Source organism: Tachyglossus aculeatus, chromosome 2, assembly GCF_015852505.1.
Source record: "Tachyglossus aculeatus isolate mTacAcu1 chromosome 2, mTacAcu1.pri, whole genome shotgun sequence".
Lineage (NCBI taxonomy): Eukaryota > Metazoa > Chordata > Mammalia > Monotremata > Tachyglossidae > Tachyglossus > Tachyglossus aculeatus.
In genome coordinates, this window is record NC_052067.1 from 37,585,403 (window position 1) to 37,597,557 (window position 12,155).

The 12,155-nt window shown below is 46.5% G+C and overlaps 1 protein-coding gene across 1 annotated transcript in view; it reads right to left on the reverse strand.

The window, feature by feature from the left end:
- Positions 1–729: 729 nt before the first annotated feature.
- Positions 730–12,155, reverse strand: part of EXOSC7 (exosome component 7) — a 47,386-nt gene continuing 35,960 nt past the window's right edge. The window contains exons 5-8 of the mRNA XM_038768548.1: positions 10,722–10,792; positions 7,237–7,360; positions 6,029–6,184; positions 730–952 (exon numbers count right to left, since the gene is read on the reverse strand). Of these exons, the coding sequence (XP_038624476.1) occupies positions 848–952; positions 6,029–6,184; positions 7,237–7,360; positions 10,722–10,792 (456 nt within the window). The 3' untranslated portion in view covers positions 730–847. The remainder of the gene's footprint in view (positions 953–6,028; positions 6,185–7,236; positions 7,361–10,721; positions 10,793–12,155) is intronic.

Genomic DNA, 12,155 nt, shown 5'->3' on the forward strand with positions numbered 1-12,155 from the left:
GCCACAATACGTGGGAGCACCAAGTTGGTCGCTGTTAGAAAACCTGGGAGAGATGGAAAATTGTAGGCTTGAACAATCTAGGAAAAAGTTGAAAAGAGCATGATCCTGGAAGAGAGGAGAGCTGAGTTCTAATCCTGGCTTTGCCCCTTGCCTGCTGTGACCTTGGGCAAGTCACTTTCCTTCTCTGAGGCTGTTTCCTCATCTGTCAAATGGGGATTCAATATCTGTTCTCCCTCCCTGTTAGAACTATGTCCAATCTTCTTCGGATTGTATTTACCTGAGCACTTAGCAGACAAGTGCACTCAATGAATATCACACATTTTAATTTTTGCAGTTGTTAGAAGCACACTTCTCATCCCTTTCAACCTTCATTTCCTAACTCCATCCTCCTAATTCCTCTGGGCAGAATTTTATCCACCCCATCCGAAGAGAGCCACCTATAGTCTCATTTTTATAATCTTCAGGGAAGGAATTCAAACAAATCAACATTCATAGCCCTCCCTGTGAATTCCTTTTGTAACATGCACTTCAGACTGACATTTCCACCTACAAAATGGGGCTGGAGTGTGTACTCTGTTTACATTTCACAATAAAACAGATCCGATGACTCACGTGACAGCCGCCCTCCTGAGGTGGAGGGATTCCTTGGAGGTTTGCTACTGAACACGAAACTGCTTGGCCATTGAGTTTAAAAATCTCCTTCCAGTAAGACTGCAACCAACACTGAAGCCAAGATCAGAAAATATACTTTAATATTACATCCACAAATGCTGCCTCGGCTGCACATCTTCCAAGAAAAAATACATTACACGCTTCTGTTCAAAAAAAACAAAAAAGCATTCGGAACTTATCCCAGGAATCCAACCTTCTGTCGCTTAGGGCCCAGGCTTTCTTCTTTGTGTAAGACACTCTGCAAGGAGGAGTGCACCATCTTTCCCACGCGTTTTCCAGTCTGGAGAGCAGCGGAGAGGGAGGGAAGGAAAAGGATACAGGAACGGTGAGGCAGGCAGACGATTCATAAAGGAGAATATTTCCCCCTTCTGTAAATCTGAGACCCTAACCCTCTCTATGCCATCCTTCCCTCTGACCTGTACTTTTTGTATGGTTTCAGTCTTGTGTAAAAGCAGTGGCAGAAAATAGCCCCCACCCCTCCAGGACTCACAGACGTGTCCGGCCCAACTGATGACAGGTGAACACCCTGATCATCCGAAAGCAACTCCGAATATCCTGTGGAGAAACGGCTACGTTTTCCTTTTCCCTGGTAACGGGGGACAGGACAGCAGGGATAATTATTGAAATTCATTCATTCAATCGTATTTATTGAGCGCAGTGTGCAGAGCACTGTACTAAGCGCTTGGGAAGTACAAGTTGGCAACATATACAGTCCCTACCCAACAGCGGACTCACGGAGATTTCACCAACAAACCAAACCTTCTACCAGAGCTGATGACATGCAAGTAGGCAATCTAATTGGAGGCGATCTCTTTCCCCTCCCCTAGACTAAGGAGCATTGGAAGGGCCAAGTGTCAGGCAGAAGACAGGGGAAGGAGGAGTGGCAGCCGAGGCCTGGAATAAAAATAGACCGGCAGCATCTTCGGCTTAGGCGGATTCCGGAGGCGGGAGTTTGGATCTCAGTTGTCCTTCGGCCTCCTCCGTTCCCTTTTGACAAGCAGCCCTGGGCCTCGTGGTTCGGAGACCCTGGGACCCTGAAGCAGTAAGCCCAAGGGTTAGTTCTAGACCCGCCACGGGACTTTGGACCACTCACCCTCTAAACTTTGTCTCTGCTGCCTTAGCTGTCAAACGGGAAGATGAAAATGTGAGCCCTCTCTGGGCAGGGACCGTTTGATCGTACTGTCTTGGATTTACCCGGCACTGGGCACTTAGTACTACTGTTATCAATAAATACCAGTGGTGTTATCATTACAGCAGTGCAGGCTGTGGCTTTCCAAAAGGAGGTTTTGACTTCCTCAAACCAGACGGGGATGGAATGTCTGCTGGATCCCAAAGTGAAACTCTTGAGTGGGATCAGTCCACTGAAGCTAGGACAATCTTTCAGAAGGGCTATAAGAACTGTCGTGTTAATTTGCCTATCCTCTCTGTCCCCTAGCACGGAAGAGTGTAACAATCTAATCAATCACCCAGTCTCCATCCCAAAGTTAGCTTTTCCCAAAAGTTCTGTCTCAGTGAACTGTCTTTAGCAGTTCATTAGGACACTCAGATAAGCACTTAGTCCAGTGCTCTGCTCTGCACACAGTAAGCATTCAATAAATATGACTGGTTAACAAGAAGCAATATAAAAAAGCAGGGGTCAGCAAACCTCTGGCTCAGGAGCCATCTGGACCTGGTTTTCTTGGAACCAAAAGTGGTTTATTTGATGAACTGATTCCCTTAGGCACTCTGATACACCCTCCAACCACACAGTACTTATGTAAATATCCTACTACTCTCCCCTACCCCTAATCTGTTTTAATGTCTGTCTCCGCCTCTAGGCTGTAAACTCCCCATGGGCAGTGATTGAGTCTACCAACTCTGCTTTACTGCATTTTCCCCAAGTGCTTAGTACTGTGCCCCATGCATAATAAATACTCAATAAATACTCATGACTGATTGAGAAATAATGTATCCCTGGGCCATCTATTACAGTCTGTGCACCTACCTGGAGAAATTCAACATTTCCTCCTTTTCCTAATTCATACCCTCACTTCGCTATTACAACTTGAGAGGATTGTGGATGGCGGAGTCCACAAAAGTGGGAAATCGGTTTTGGAGAAACTCAAGGTTCTTAATGACAGCGGGCCTGTTCACACTTCTATTTACGAAGGGCTGTTCTCTGCGCAGCCGAAGACATTTTAGAGACAACTGTCTACACAGAACAGAAGCAATGCCATTACACAAGGTCTCAGTCCATCCATCACCATTTCTTTAGCTAGAGAGTGCCCTTTGTCTGTGTAGTAAGAAACTGCCAAATGCACTGCCCTGCTTCGCCAAACACTGGTAGAATAAAGGGTACAAATCAAAGAAATGAACACAAATTTAACGTAAAACGGGCGCTCTGAGGGATCTAAAAGCTAGGCTTCAACAGATTTTCACCCATTACCCTGCAGGGAGGCCCCATTTGCCTAGTGGATAGTGAGCCCAGGAATGGGAGTCCATTCTCAGAGCTTCAGTCCACACCCTTCCGTAAGGGGCCTCAATCTCTTCACCTGTAAAATGGGGAGAAATGTTACCCAATCACCCCACCTGCTATAGTCAAGATGGCCTTCACCTAGGAGCTTCTAAAGGCACCACAGAGAGGGACTAAAGGCAAGTAAAAGTCCAGCATTATTCGGGGGCGGGGGATGGAGGAGGGTGTCCAGAGGCTTTGGGGAATGAAGACAAAGAGGGGCAGCAGTAGTGTGCTCTCTCTTGCTCTTTCTCCCCAAGCACAAGAAAATAGGAGCGCTGAAGAATTCCAACTGGGAGATTTATAATAATACTGGGCAGCAAATATGTAGAAGAAAAAGGATTAGCTAACATCTCTAATCTGGAAAAACAAACCCAAAACAACAAGAAGAAAATCTGTTTCCAGATGGAGATTCCCTTCCTGCAGGAAGAGCAGTGTTCAAGGGAGACTGTGATTATGTAACAGAAAAGGCGAGAGGTGCCAAAAGATCATGAGGCAAAGCTTTTGGGTGAGTTATGTAAGGAATCAAGAATGAAGGGTTTTGACCTCCCTGCGTGGACCAATGCTGGAGAGTTCAGGGGGAGAGGAGGGAAAGGGAAAACCAGAGAAATGGACAAAAATCTAACTGTAAGGAAACATCACTGTTAGGGAATGGAAAACAAGGACTGGGTTTAAATAGAACGACCCCTGGCAGTTTTTTAAATGCAATCTGGAGAGAGAACTGATAAGATCCATGACCCAAAGCTAGATTTTCCTTAAGAAAAGGAGAGGGAGAACATCAAGACCCGGAGACCTGAACCACTTCAACTCCGAATCTGCTGTCTGTGGAAAAAGGGTTGCGGTCGGCAGCGTGATGGACGAGGTTCCAGCCTGTGCCTTATGAAGGGAGGAGAATGGCCAATTGCTCAGCCTCGTGGCTAGAACAGTATAACAAGTTAAGCATGGCTGGGTTATTTAGCGAAACCAAGTCAAGGTTGAGAAGCAGCGTGGTTCAGTGAAAGAGCCCGGGCTTTGGAGTCAGAGGTCATGACATCGAATCCCGGCTCCGCCACGTCTGCTGTGTGACCTTGGGCAAGTCACAACTTCTCTGAGCCTCAGTTCCCTCATCTGTAAAATGGGGATTAAGACTGTGAGCCCCCCGTGGGACAACCTGATCACCTTGTATCCCCCCAGCGCTTAGAATAGTGCTTTGCACATAGTAAGCGCTTAACAAATGCCATCATCATCAAGGTAACGCAAGATGAGGGAGCGTTTTTGGTGATTTCTGTGAAAGGGCATCCCAATGGCAAATGGGAGGATTGGACAGGAACTAAAGATCACAAGATATGGCAACACAAGATGGGCAACATTTCCATGCAGCCCACTGCTGTGGGCAAAGGTGAGGGAACCCTCAAAATAGTAAACAGGCAGCAGAATTTAGACTGGTACCATGTAGAAACAAAAAAAAAAAAAAAGCAAAACAGATGGCAAACCCGACTGTAGTGCATGCAAGTGACAGAGGCAGAGGGAAGAGGATCACTGCTTTCAAACCTATGAGGAGTGTTGAAAAGCTACTCTTCTACATTTTGTCCGCAAAGTAGATACGAACGGATGCTGTGTGGGTGGGAACTGGCGTTCTTTGTGCCCTTTTCCTAAAAGCACCAGGGTAAGTCTGAATCTACAAAATGAACTTCCTTCCTTTCTCCCAAGACCAATATTGTGGAAGACACAAATGCGCACTAGCAGGAAGGAGAACACATTATCTGTGAAAGACAACTCCCAGTCTCGCCATGAAGGCTGAAAGATCTATAGTGAATATGAGCAGCTACTCAGAGTACAAAGTGAAATAAAAAAAACTTTCTGGGTGGAATACAAGAAATTAGAGTTGGAAGAGGGTACCATGAAGATTTCCACGGTGTATCTGGGTCAAGAAGGCCATTCTAGTCCGGATGGGAAGGGAAGCTAGAGAAAAGTCAGAGAGAGGCCAGAAGAAAAACACGTGGTGGGGGATATGAGACAAAGACCGCTTAGATCAACAGTTTTCAATTCTGCTTTCTAAGCAGAAATTCTCTTGAAAAAATTCTTACTGTCCTATGGAACAGTATTGGGATAAGCCGACAAGTCAGGCCAAGAGGGGAAATGTAGCAGATTATGAGGAGGCTGGGGCTTTAATCCAGAAGGCTTCCTGGAGGATGTGGCCTGGAAGGGACAGCCACCCTCGGGCCACGTACCCTGGGAAGGATAGGGACCGGGTCTTAACTGCTTTGCCCAGTTCTAGTCCCAGCTCTGCCACTTGGCTGTTGTGTGACCGTGGGCAAGCCCCTACACTCCTCTGTGCCTCAGTTTCCTCATCTGTAAAATGAGGACTAAATACCTATTCTTCTTTCCCCTTAGACTGTGGGGCCCATGTGCGACAGGGACTGTGTCCCACCTTATCATCTTGTATCTACCCCAATGCTTAGCTGTTATGCTTGGCACATAGTGAACGCATAAATGCCACTATTATTAGCCCTCTGCTGGTTTCCTCCATGGAAAGGAATGAAAAAGTAGGTGCCCTCAGAACAGCTTTAGCACTTTTAGCTGGTAGAGACTGGTTAGGGCATTGCTGAAGTGGCTCAGTGGCAGCTGGTGGGGCAGACCTGCTAGCTGGCACATTCATTCATCCATTCAATTCAATCGTATTTATTGGGCGCTTACTGTGTGCACAGCACTGTACTAAGCGCTTGGGAAGTACAAGTTAGCAACGTATAGAGACGGTACCGACCCAACAACGGGCTCACAGTCTAGAAGGGGGAGTCACACGTGCCTGTGCCGAGGCCCGGGCTAAGACACGATGACCGCCACTGCTCCTCTACTGGGCCAACCACGTGTAACCCGCTGCCTTACCTCTATCATCTCGAAGATGCTCTCCGGATCCAGGCTGCCCTTCCCCACCTTCCTCATGCACGTGAGGATCCCTTCGCTGGTCACGGACACGAGCAGGCGGGCCAGAGAGCAGGCCTCTTCCTGAAGAGTGGCATCCACCACGTGCCTATAGCCGATCTGGAAAGCAAGCAAGTTCGTCAGAGCCACAACACAGGCACGGAAACCCAAAGCTACTTCTCTCTTCAAGGCAGTGAGAAGCAACGCGGTCTAGAGGCTACAGCGTGGGCCTGGGCGTCGGAAGGTCCTGCGTTCTAACCCGGGCTCTGCCATTTGTCTGCTGTGTGACCTTGGGCAAGTCCCTTCACTTCTCTGTGCCTAAGTTACCGCATCTGTAAAATGGGAAGTATGACTGCGAGCCCCATGTGGGACCTGATGATCTTGTATCTACCTTAACGCTGAGAACGGTGCCTCGGCACACAGTATGTGCTTAACAAATACCATAAAAAAAGGGGAAAAGGGGGTGTTGATTTACCTTCCTCGAGGATAAGGAACGTTCTCTGCAAGGTCTTCAGCAAGCACTAACTTGCAATCTCTGTGTCCTGCCCCACTCCTATTCTCTTCCTTTGCCCTCTCCGTGTCCAACACACTTTAATAACATGCCAAATTCCCGTACAGCCTAGCGACTGGATATGTGTAAGATGATGTACGATAGGGAAAAGGAGCTTCTGAGACACCAGAGAAGCAGAGTGACCTGGTGGAGAGAGCACAGGCTTGGGAGTCAGAGAACCTGGGTTCCAATCCCAGCTCTGTCACACGCATGCTGTTTGACCTCGGACAAGTGACTTAATTTCCCTGTGCCTCAGATTCCTCACCTGTAAAATGGGGATTCTTAGACTCTGAGCCCCTTGAGGGACAGGGACTATGTCTGATCTGATTTACCCCAGTCCTTGGCATATAAGCAGGCACTTAAATATCACAATTACTAGTAATTGAAGAGACCACTTGTTTAAGAGCTTGGAACAAGTTTTCCAAGAGCTAGGGGAAATTAAGACCAGGCATGAGTTTTGCTGGGTACGCCTTCCTAGTTTCCCCGATGCTCTTGGTAAAAGGCTCAGAAAAATGAATTCTAACAGCCCCAACTGAATAAGGACTTCCCACCCCTTTCATGAAGCTACTTCTTTAGCTAACTTACAATAAATCCTCCCACCGAAATATAGACCAAACCTTACTTTGCTCAAAGTAATGATGCAAGGCACATTCTCCACATTCAGTCGAATACAGTCATAAGGGTCATCAGAGAGCTCAATATCCTTTGACCCTTCTTCATCCTCCAAAACTCGGACACGTGGAATGCTAGGGAACCAAAGAATAGGCAACTTTCAGTAGCTTAAACAAATACAATTTTCAGGCTCTTACTGACCCCTAGAGAAAGTCATGTACAAAACATCTCAAGAGAGAAACTAGTACATACAAAAATACTTTAGGAATGAAGGACCCCTCAACGTCTAGAGGAAAATGTGTGTCACTGTAATTTTTCTGCGTGTCGAGTCCTCTGTTACAGAACTCCAGAAGAAATCCTATTTCAACGGCGTAAACCCAACAAAATTCCAAAACATACTTACGACCATGTCAATTTCCACCCCCATGCCACTGTAATGAAATTTTGTTGCTAAGTACTGCAAGTTGTGTACTTCAGATCTTTGCTCAGCACAGCATCCTTCCTACCTAGCTGCTCAACTCCCAAGGTCCTTTTTACCTGGCTCAATCCCAAGAGAGGGAGTGTTTTTTTAGATGAGGGGCACGGTGGAAGGACCCAAAATACGATTTGAAATCCAAGGTTGGAGAAATCAGAGGGCTTTCTGGAAAGGAATGTTAATTATCTGACCAGACGACAACAGTCTTTGTACGTGGCATAAAGGTTGGTCCCTGAAGCGTACAAAATAGTTTTCAAGGTTAAGGCAGTAAAATATTTTCCATTAATAACATCTTTTCCCATTACAACTTTAGTTTTCGATTGTCCTTAACTCTGCCCCTACTTAAAATTGTCTTCCTAAAAGATGTTAAGAAAGAACAAGCCTCCACAAAGATGAATTGAACAGTCTGCTGAAGGGATTTAAATCTCTAGATGGTTTCAATGGGCCCCCTGCACTCATCCCAGTTTACAAAACATATGCTTTCATTTCTGCTGCTTTTACATTCCAGAAACCCTTATTTATTTATTTATTTTATTTGTACATATCTATTCTATTTATTTTATTTTGTTAGTATGTTTGGTTTTGTTTTCTGTCTCCCCCTTTTAGACTGTGAGCCCACTGTTGGGTAGGGACTGTCTCTACATGTTGCCAACTTGTACTTCCCAAGCGCTTAGTACAGTGCTCTGCACACAGTAAGCGCTCAATAAATACGATTGATTGATTGATTGATTAAAAAGATAAAACAGAGCTTACTGATGACCCTAACTATGGTGTCCATAGGCAGGCAAGGAAAAAAAAAATCTACATGCAGGCCCCAAAATCACTCACATCCAGACTCCTTCCCATTTCCATCTTAAACTGAGAGCATTCCACTTGGGTGCTGGAAATCCAAAAGTCATCTAAGGGGAATTTAAACACTGCATTTTCTATGTGGAGCTAGCAATGCCGCTTCAGGAATTCAGATTAAAAAACAGAAGTTAGAGAAGGACAAAGGGATATTCCCCAGGGTGGCTACTTATGACTTACAACTTGTACTTCCCAAGCGCTTAGTACAGTGCTCTGCACACAGTAAGGGCTCAATAAATATGATTGATTGATTGATTGATTTTCTGCTGAGGCTCAAAAACTAAAAGGAAAGGACTCGAGCAAGATCATCCATTCAAAACTAAATGGATTCCTCCCACCACGTAGATTATCATCCCCTATATTCCTTAGAAGATGTCATGGGTGGCTGAAAGAATGGAGGCCAGAACGAATCCAACTGACATGCCAGCAATTTGATTTAGGGTGGAAAGAGATGGTACCGTAGGCTCCGGGTTATGGAAATGACTTGGGTGGTTTTGCCCTGGTCTTCTAACATCACCCTCCGTTTCTGCACAGTTCGAGTGCCCCTGAAGGTAGGCAGGTCTGAAACATCAATACCCAGGGAATCCGAGTCGGGACCGTGACAAGCTGGCAGTGCCTGGGGTGTTTACAGTCTACACACCATGTATCCCCGGCCTTGCTTAGGGATTAGCATGCGACACCTTCAAGAATCCATTTCAAATGTAAAAGAAAAACTAAGCCCTTGGCCTGAATAAATTATATTTGCATTATCTCAGGCCTGAACTGCATATCAACATGTTTGCGTTCGTTCTCTCCCCGCACCCCGCTCTGTTCTTCACCTGTTAGACACTGCCCAGAGAGTATGTAACATTCTATAGGTTTCAAAAATAAAACTTTTTACACTACATCATAAAGAAGTCCAAAGGTGAAGTGTCTCCTTGTTAATTAATAACTGTGACATTGTTAAGTGCCATTTTTGTGCCGAGCACAGTACTAAGTGCTGGAGTACATAACAACGTAGTCAGGTCCAACATGGGGCTCCCATTCTAAGTAGGAGGGCCCACAGGTATTCAATCTCCATTTTGCAGTTGAAGGAACGGAGGCACAGAGAAGCAAAGTGACTTGCTCAAGGTCACACAGCGATTAAGTGGCGGGGCTGGGATTAGAGCCCAGGGAACCCAGGCCCTCCGCCTCTCAGGCCCGTGCTCTTTCCACTAGGTCCCGCTGCTTCCCAAGATAACAACAGGTCTATTTTAAGACTGGACGAAGACCTTTGCTCATTCCCCACACAGGAATCTGCCATGTCTGTGCGCCCGTAATGTATATAACATCCCAACATATGGTATTTACCCAGCAGGTACTCCCACAGTCAAACAGTCTGCTCTGTCTCACATCTCCTCCTCTTCCTTCAGTGTCCATGGCAACAATCAGTGGGGGTGTACGGGGAGAGAAAGGGCAGAGGAATTTTTGGAACCTCGCTCTGCAACAGATGGCCACTCGCTTCCCGTCTCAGATAGAGCTGCTGCTGAAGTCCGTACTTGCTTCCCAATGTACCAACCCTCCGGAGTCGAAGAACTCCGAACCAATCCTCTGAAAGGGCGATACCACTCACCCTGCTTCTGGCAGCTGCAGCCCAGCAGTTGCTCGAAACTACGAAAGCCGAGCTCGAACTGAGGAGTGGCTCGTCAAAGCTGCCCACTTCGGCACCGACAGTGGGCACGGCAGTTCGAAAAGATGAGGCTAATGCATCCTTGTTAACGGCCCAAAGGTTACCGGCTTTGCTTTCAAACTACGGAAAGGAGATTCTAAATTGAGAAGCCAGGACCACACGCAGGTTTTTTTTTTTGGCCAGGACACTGTGCCTTCACGGGGGCTGACTGATTAGCTTAGCTTCTGTCTGCAAGATTGACAGTTGCTGCCCGGAGAGGCTAATGGCCGGTGCTCTCTCCTCCTCTCCCCGTTGCCCACCTGACGGGGGACTCTGGGGGTGCTGCCCAAAGGTCCCTCTGTTTGGAAGTGGAAGGGACTGTCGGAACTTATGCTTTATAACCTCTGTCACAGCCTGCCACCTTCGCCGTCTGCGCAAGAATGAAAATCCTCTCTCACCATGCAGCCTCCTCCATCCTGAATTCATTTCTGCTCCCGCTCCGGCACCGACAGCAACTTGCGGGAGTTCCGGGATGTGGGTCCCTTACCGTGTATTGAAGAGAGCGGCCTTAACAGCAATGGAGATGGCGTCGAATAAATTTCCTCCACACTCCAACAACTGCGGTCAAGACGGAAGGAAAAAGGAGATCGCGGTCAACAGAGGAACCGAGTCCTGCCAATTCCAAACTAAGTCCATCACTGAGAGATGGACAAAATAGCCTTAAGCTGATTAAATGAATGCCCCTGCAATGGTTTCGTCGAGTGAAGCCGATGCTCTTCAGGACTACTGTGTCCCATCTCTCCTTCCCATCCTTAGAATTCATTTAAACACAGAACATCTCCTCTACACAGGTCTCCCAGAAAGCTTCACTTTGACAATTCTTTAATTAGCCTCAGGTGGGCCTGGTGAGAAGAGTTACTTCTTTCTTTCCCCATCAGATGCCTGGTGATGCTTTTGTCAATAATCATGAACCCGACAGAGAAGGGTGCCTAATTTAGATTCTAGATGCAGATCACCCTGCATGATCCATTTTTAAACAGACCAGGTAAGATCCCTGCTCCTCTCTCCCAACCCCTGAGGGTCTTGGATTGATGGACTGGGCCCTTGATCAGCTGGGATCTATATGGGAACAGCAGTTGGGCTAAAATTAGCTTTTTGATCACGTCACCCCTCCCCTCAGTTGTTTCCCAGTGACAACCCTAAGAACCTCAGAGCAGCAAGGGCCTGTCACAAATCACCATCATAATAAACCTGCCCCAGCCTCAAACTCTCACTTCTATGAACACCCAAATATACGGGTGGCTCAAAATCTTTACAAAAGATTCATATTATACACACACACACACACACACACACACACACACACACACACACACACATTCATTCAATCGTATTTATTGAGCGCTTTTCTGTGTGCAGAGCACTGTACTAAGCGCTTGGGAGGTACAGGTTGGCAACATATAGAGACGGTCCCTACCCAACAGTGGGCTCACCCCCCACCCAAACCTTGTAGTTTGAGGGTTTTGTCAAACTACAAACCTCAATGTTTATTCATTAAATTTTAACATGAGAGTAACCCCATTTTACAGATGGTATTAACCCTAGTTATCAATACTATAGGACCAGTATATTAAGCACTATGTTTTTATCAAGAGCAAAAATGTCACTGCTGCACAAAAACAAACAGTATACACCCCATTCTCTCCAGAGCTGATAACCCCTTTTTTAATCCTCTTCTCTCTTCTCTGGCCATCGCTGTTCCCAATTTTGATGGCCAAATTAGCAGATACATTTATAACTGCATTTTGGTCTCAATTCTCTCTTTGAAAAACTACCCAGCCACTAACTGCATACAGTCTTCCGAATTGGAAAGGATTGCCACTACTGTCTCAGTTTTCACCCTCCTCCCCCACCCTTATCGCTATTTACTGGGTGCTTCCTGCAACTTACTGGGCAACTGGGAGCATAAAATCAAAGTAGG